The sequence below is a fragment of the Rhagoletis zephyria genome, unplaced genomic scaffold (assembly GCF_001687245.7).
Source record: "Rhagoletis zephyria isolate East Lansing unplaced genomic scaffold, Rhagoletis_zephyria_1.1 Rzeph_scaffold_00290, whole genome shotgun sequence".
Lineage (NCBI taxonomy): Eukaryota > Metazoa > Arthropoda > Insecta > Diptera > Tephritidae > Rhagoletis > Rhagoletis zephyria.
The window spans coordinates 33,109-40,787 of NW_016157374.1; the positions used below are offsets into that span (position 1 = coordinate 33,109).

General features: G+C 34.6%; 1 protein-coding gene across 1 annotated transcript; it reads left to right on the forward strand.

The window, feature by feature from the left end:
• Positions 1 to 6,142: 6,142 nt before the first annotated feature.
• Positions 6,143 to 6,604, forward strand: LOC108358740 (uncharacterized). Its single transcript, XM_017610214.1, has one exon. The coding sequence runs from the start codon at positions 6,143 to 6,145 to the stop codon at positions 6,602 to 6,604; it is 462 nt and encodes a 153-aa protein (XP_017465703.1).
• The last annotated feature ends 1,075 nt before the right edge of the window (positions 6,605 to 7,679 follow it).

Genomic DNA, 7,679 nt, shown 5'->3' on the forward strand with positions numbered 1-7,679 from the left:
TGAGTTGCAACACTGATGCCGGTTTAGACGTAATTGTTAGAATAGATTCATGTTCTTAGAAATGTGTATTTCATAAGAATTTTAATTACATATCAACGGTTGTCTGCCGCATTGGTAGCAAGTAAGCGTACTATGTCGATTTTCTACAGAAAAATATGGTTATTTATCAACCGAATCCGCTCTTTAACATGAAAGTTATGTCGTTATTGTAGAAGACCATCGATATGTCATTACGTACAAACATATATTCAAAAATTAAATTTTTCATTTATTGTGTAAATCCTTCAGCTGCCAAATAAAAACGTTTTTATACACTTAAATATTTGCTCTCGTTCATGCTTTGTTGATTTCGCCAAGTTCAAGGTTTGGTAATTGCAGTCAGAGACGTAGAATTCTATCTTGTTAGCTGAGCTTGCCTAAGTGGGCGAAGCATAGTAATTTTTACTAGTGGAAACATACATACATACATATGTACATGTGTGCGAACATACATACTCATATTTCAATATACATATGTGCATAAGTGCGTTGGACACGCTCATCTAAATATGTTTGTAGAGTACATATTAAAATGTTGATGTCGGTCGGAAAAAAAATGCTGTGAAACTTTAGCCCGCAAACTTTTTTTTCAATTTTAATTAACAATTAAATACAACAAATAAAAACAACAACCTAGTAGATCATTTAATTTTATTATAAAAAAGTGCAAGTTTGAAGTTGCTGGGACTTGCTGTTGATACTTGAAATTGTTTTTGTTGACACTGTTAGTCATTTTGTTGCATACAAAGTGTGTTCGACGACATGTTTATATGACAAAAAATATATTGAAACCTTCAACAAAACAAATTACCAAAAATCTTAGCAACTTTTAAATTGCACTTATTATACTAAAATTTAATAGGCTACAAGGTTGGTTTTTTTTATATCTGATGTTGAGAAAAAAATAATAACTTCAGAAGTAACCCGTCGATTAAAATTTTTTCAAGAGCGTATAAATAGTTGACAGTAATAATTTCGAAAAAGCAGACGACTTCGTTAATTTAGGCATAAGAATCAAAGCAAATAATAATGTAATATACATCCGGTAATTTAACGCTTTCAGCTAGAGACACATTTGCCTGTAAGCACACACCAGAGATGGGGCAGCAAACACTGAATAATAGAAATCACTTCCACTTAACTCAGGTCCCTACAGTTCACGGCTCTTTCAGATAGTACCTGACCTCTGCGAAACGTGTGGAGATGGCACTATTGAAGACGTCGAATATGTTTTACTCCAAATTTGCTCTGTGTTTGGGGAAAACCTTCCACCAGAAAATATATTTAGTAGACCACATGATAGAATCCGCTGAAATGTGAAGCAGTGAACAATACGGTCAAGTTTAGTTTGAGCCAACTGAGAAGATATGAGCAGTGCCGACGTCCACGTCAAATATCTCCGGCCTTATAAAAAATCTATCATGCGGAAGTGACATGACGAAGGGACCCAATAAGGAACTGAAACGAACGTAGAGCATCGTGCTCCCCCATCTCCCGACGAAATACTTGAGGGTAGTACCGGGAGAGGAACAGTACATAACGATTGGTATAACAATTGTATTTAACAAATTTCGATAACACGGTTCAACAAAATTTGGTCATATTTTACTTCAAAAAGGGGGTTCCGACCTCAAAGTGCATTTACAACATTTTTCTAGTATGTCGAAGTGTCGAAAAATGGCAAAAATGCCAACGTTTAAAAATTTTGTTAAATCGAATTTGGACGTAGTTTTTTGTGAAGAAAAAAACAGGTATTAATGAAAATTCAATTCGCCTGATGGATTCTACCTCATGTCGGTGAATTGATTAGAAATGAGTGAAAAATTAAAAACAAACCCAATTTTTAAACAAAACAACAAAACAAAATGATTTCATGAACAAGTCAACATTAAAAAATCAATATCCCGGATTCATCAATAGCCAGTCTTTTGTCTCTTAGCACTTTCCGCGTTCTGTAATGAAATCTTCAAACATATTTTTTTTTTGTGATGTTGTTACACAAAATGGAGGAGCCTACAGTTTAACTCCGCCTCAGAATGGCGATTGGATTTTATGAGAAGCTTTTTCATAACAGAAATAGACTCGGAGGTTTGCTATTGCCTGCCGAGGGGGCAACTGTTGTTAGAAAAACATTTTTTTAATTTAGATGTTGCCCGAACAAAGATCGAACCCTTATCCTACGGAATGGAAGTACCACAAAGTACCACATTCAGCCCCAGCGACCGCCCATCTTCGATAATTGCTCCTTGATAAAAGTCTCGCCTTTCGCCAATACCAGGTAAAGTTATAGGGCCTTCGCGTATCTTTTTCTCTTTCTTACAGTCTACTACTCAGCCTTTTTGCTGTAAATAAACTGCTCGCAAGTGACTTACTACATCCTAAAGAAACATTTAAAAAGCTACCACCATGTGCAGCCCACAAAAAAGCAATCTATAGTTTGCCAGCCAGCTGTACGCCGTTTCATACCCAAAACTTGCTGCACAACACAGCAAGCACAACCAGAGTTCTTCCATAGTGAACATATGTTCACTCACCTTAAAACATCGACAACAATAATGCTTGTTGTATAAGAAAGAAGTCAAAGATATTCGTGGCAGCAATTTAAACGTCTTTGTGTGAATACGACTAGAGCTCTTCGCTTCTTTTTTGAACTTTTACAGTTGAATGCACCACTTTTCAGAATTGTGTACTGTGTGGCATCGCTAACGGCATTTAGCTGGGCGCTAGCTACACCCCTTGCGCATGTGCAACAACCTAGCATATTGTTGTACCGATGAGAGCAACCACCCTTAATTTCATTTAATTTATGGCGCGAAGAAGTAAACGGCGAAACAACTTAAGAAGGCGCACACGAACAAAAATGTAAATTCCGTCTCATGTGTACACTGTACATCAGGGTGGTCCAAAATGTAATTAAAAAAATATATTTGGAGGTCGCTCTTCTTTTTTATTCTTGAAAATCAATATTTTTCGATCCAAAAACTGGATTTCTCTTAGGAGACTTTCAGTAACTATATCCAATTGTTTATTTAAACATTTTCTATTATTAAATATTTTTTTATGGGATGCCTAAAAACCTCAAAAAATGCAATGGGGGAAATAAAAAATCGTTAGTATAAAAAATATTATAACAAACAATTGGGTATTATCATTGGCAGTCTCCTGAAGAGAAATAAAGTTTTCCAATCGAAAAATATAGATTTTTAAGAATTCTATACTATTTCTACGAAAACTGGTTTTTTCCCCATATAAAATATATGTATGGAAAAGTTTGAGCGCTTTGAGCGAACTTTAAATATTTTTTGATTTCGAATTAAAAAAACAGGGGTATAATTTTTTTCGGTATAGAAAAATTCTAGGGGGGTAGAGCATTATAATTCCGACTTTACTTTTTCACATGCATTTTTGGACCGCCCTACTGTGCATACCTAAATGCATATGTACATACATACATATGTATATGATTACACAATTCCAAATATAAATTTCTACGGAAGAAGTGGGTAAATATCGTCTAACGTACACACTGTATGTTTGTATAAATGTGCAAAAAACTACTATATATATGAATGTAGACCCTAGTCTGTATAAATGTTTGCTTAGGTGCGCATCAAAAGTTCTTGCATTTTGCTATTTACCTGGCGAACAAATTAAGTTGCCTCATTGTATTCCATGCCGTCGAATTTTGGCAATCCTAGCAAACAAATTTTGCTTCGATTACGATGGCTATAGAGATTGTTGTTTTTGCAAAAGTTGGATCAGATGTTTAGGTACTCTATTTGAAGTTTTTCTGTGAGGCATGTGTTATATGAGATCAACGATCAAAGCTAAGAAAATTGTATAAAAAGGTATTTATAAATTTTTTGTTGACAAATTTCCTTTTATCTCTTATTGTTCTGGATGCACTGGACCCAAAGTGAATTTTCTTAACCGTAGATTGCATCTAAAAAAAGTTAGGAATTCCACCCTTTGGACATTCCTTCCTTATGCACATTTTAGGTCGAATTACTTCTTATTTACAAACAATCAAAGGGTAAAACAAAATAAATATGGAACCTTTTTGTTCCAAGGATCGACTAACGGCGCGGTACGGTACGTGGCGGTTCATATAATCCCATCAGATACGTGGTAACAATGTACGCAAAGCCAATGAAACTCTACGATATATCCGCTTATACATACAGCGCAGTCAATTGTGTACGCTGCGGTATAGTTTTGTACCGCCTTGTACCGCACTTCCAACACTGCGGCTGTTTGAGTGTTCTCATATAACGACATGGTATTTGATACCGCATATCGTACGGAATTTTACCGCATTGTACCGTACCGTGCCTGTTTGCGCAGGTCTTAAGGCATAAACTGTTGGTAGTGGCGACCGCTGCACAGTCGTTCAAAACTAGAATTTACTGTTCATAATTCACTGGATCTTTCATTTTTCAACCAATTTGATTAATCGTTTTTTAAATGAATGCTGATAAAACTAGCAAGAGCCCAGTTGATTCCGAATTAAGAAAAAGTGTTTTTCTAAACAGCGGTCGCTCCTCGGCAGGAAATGGCAAACCTCCGAGTGTATTTCTGCCATGAAAAACAGCTTCACATAAATGTACAATCGCCATTTGGAGTCAGCGTAAAACTGGAGGTCCTTCCCCTTTATGCTCGGCCAAACACTAACATACATATGTGCAAGCGCCAATCTATTATTGTTATATTATTTTTTTTTTAGTACAAATTTCAGAAAAAGTAGCATTTTTGAAGAAAATTTATACCTAAGTTCCACTAAAAAAATTTTACATAATACAAACAAGTCGAAAACAATTATAGGGATCCCAAAAAAATAAACAAAATTTCACAAGAAAAATTTCATGTTATAAAAAAATTTTCGCCAAATTGAAATTGTTTTTGAGTTTTTAGAAAAATTTTGGGTATGCACTTAGCCACTTACAACTTGCACTAAAGTTTAATTACCTATAAAACTGCATACCAATTTTTTCTAGAAACCAAAAAAAAAATTAAATTCGTTGGAAATTTTTTTGCAGCATTTCGATCTTTTAATTTTAATTTTTGTTCATTTTGGGGGAACCCTACAATTGCTTTCAACTAGTTTTTATTATGTAACGCTTATTAACTGGAACAGGAGAATCGATTTTCTTCAAAATTTGTATTTTTCTGCACTTTGCACTAAAAAATTTAATATAATAATTATAATAATAAAAAAATTCAATTTTATTAGATTTCATTAAAAAAAAAGAAGAAATTAATGAAATTAAGTGAAAAATGAAGTCTCCAGTGAATTGTGAACAGCATAACCATATTGTTATATTTTTTATATGTAAGCCTACATTATTTAATAAACGCTATAGATACCAGATCGAAATTAATAAAAAAATCAATTCTAATCGAAATTAAAGTAGTCGATGCAGGAACAAATCGTGGATTCCGAGACATATTGTCATACATAGAAGGAAATGATATTGCTGATAAACTTACGAAGAAAGAAACCTCTTTCATCAGCTCAGAGACCTTCTGTGGCGTAAAAAAGAGGGCACTATCTACCCTGGCTGGGCTGGAGCAAAGGCTCAAAGAAATCGCTGTTGAGATAATCTATCAGGTCTACAGCATTCTAAAGCATTTTTACGCTCCAAGAAATGTATGAGTTCATCAAAGAACAACTTACGAATTGTTACAGAAATCACAGGCTGAACTATCACCTCACCAAATTGGGAATTTACTCGTAGGAGTGATGCAGATTTGCTGGACGGATATCGAAACTGCAGAGCACATATTGGAACGGCAAAAGACACTTGGGTGACCATTTATAAACCGAGTACGGCCTCGGCAAAATATCGAGTATACTGGGATCCGGTTAACTGATAGAAATTTAAATCACTAAGCAGCTGAATATTGTAAATCAATCGAAATTTGTGTAAATAAATCATTGTAATTTTTCTTCTACTCAAGCACTTCGTTGCCAAAAGGAGAAACAAAAATTTTGTTTACATATAAAATGAAAATCTCTTTAATAGCGTTCGCATTTAATTTTCTGGTACTTTCAAATCTTTTTGCTTTCACTATTACCAAACGGCGCACTAAAACCTGCAACGCTATGGAGTCTACAGTTTGGACACATCTGTGCAAGGGAACCGTTTCACAAGAACTAAAAATCAAGTACAAAGATCAAATGACCTACGTTGGAATACCGTTTAAAATGATGAATCTTGCCAATGACAGAACCTCAATTTTGGTGTCTTTCTATCAGCCGGATATAATGAATTGTACCGTTTTGTCTATAGATAATAATTTTACGATGCATTGCGACCACAATCTTATTATTCATGAAAAAGGATCTATGGTCTACTGTTTTAACTTTCACCTACAATATCTGACTGATTTGATGCACTTATGCTTCGATCAAGAGGATAATTTGGCAAAAATACCATATCGCATAACATTTGCGGCAATACATTATGGTCGAATACCACCACTTCGATCTGTTCAAATTCGTTTAAATTGGAAAAATAAATGGATTTTGTTGTTAATCTGTGCTGTATTGGCGCAGGCGATGTAATCATTTGTACCAAGGCGAAATTCATTTTTAAAACGAAAAAAACCAACAAAAATCTATACAGCCCTTGCGAACGTTTTTTAACGGAATAGAGCTAGCGTCCTTGATGTGATTTTGCAGTTTTATGAAATTTTAACACAGGCTTTAAAAAATCCTAAAAGCTAGAGAAACGAAAAAATTGCACTTGAGGATTTTGTTTCGAAATGAATTGTCTAAATCAGCAGTAACTAGCAGCTTTCACCGAGGGTCGAAAATCTATTTTAATGCTTTTGAGAAATGGCATTCCAAACTTCAAATGCGATTTCCCAAAACCTGTCGAAAGTAAAATACGACAATCTTTCATCCAGGTGACGATATGTCCATAAAATGACAGGCCTTTTCGTTGTTCGCACTTGCCTCAGAAACTACCAGACTTAAGCAAAATTTTTGGATATTATTCCTTGCGCTTCTGATCTGGTAGAAAACTTGCGCGTCGGCAAGGATTCTTGACTGTCCCTATAAGTACTTTTTGAAGTGAAACTTCTTTAGCGGCGGTTGGTTGGTTGGGAGTAAATTGGCAAATTCAGCGGAAATCGCACACAGAAATGGTGCAACGGAAATGGTTGGGACGGAAACAAATGCTTTTTGAATGTATGTTGATAATTTAACAAAAACTTGCTAATAAACGGTTAAAGAATAACACTTAGAAAAAGACCAATACAAAAATGAAAGTAAAGGTGAGTACGTACATAGGTAAAGAAAATGATAAAGGCAAAGGTAAAAATAAGAACAAAGATGGGTAAAAAGATAAAGGCAAAAATGAAGACAAAGGAAAATTCAAATACTTTACTTATATAAGGGCAAAGGTGAAGGGAAATATGTAGATAAAGTAAATGATAAACACAAAAGTAAAAATAAAGATAAATATAAAGAAAAAGATGAGGATGAGGATACCGGGAAAAGTAAAGTTGAAGATAGAGGAAGACAAATTAAAATAAAGGTAATTAAGGAGAAAAGGATATAGATAGAGACACAGAGACTCAATCTGGGAACTATTTTGGGATTTTAGAGATTTTCGGGATTCTAGGGACTTATCGAT

Bases quoted from the DNA above. Each gene is read 5' to 3' on its own strand.
- LOC108358740 (XM_017610214.1), top strand. From the start codon at position 6,143: ATGGAGTCTACAGTTTGGACACATCTGTGCAAGGGAACCGTTTCACAA.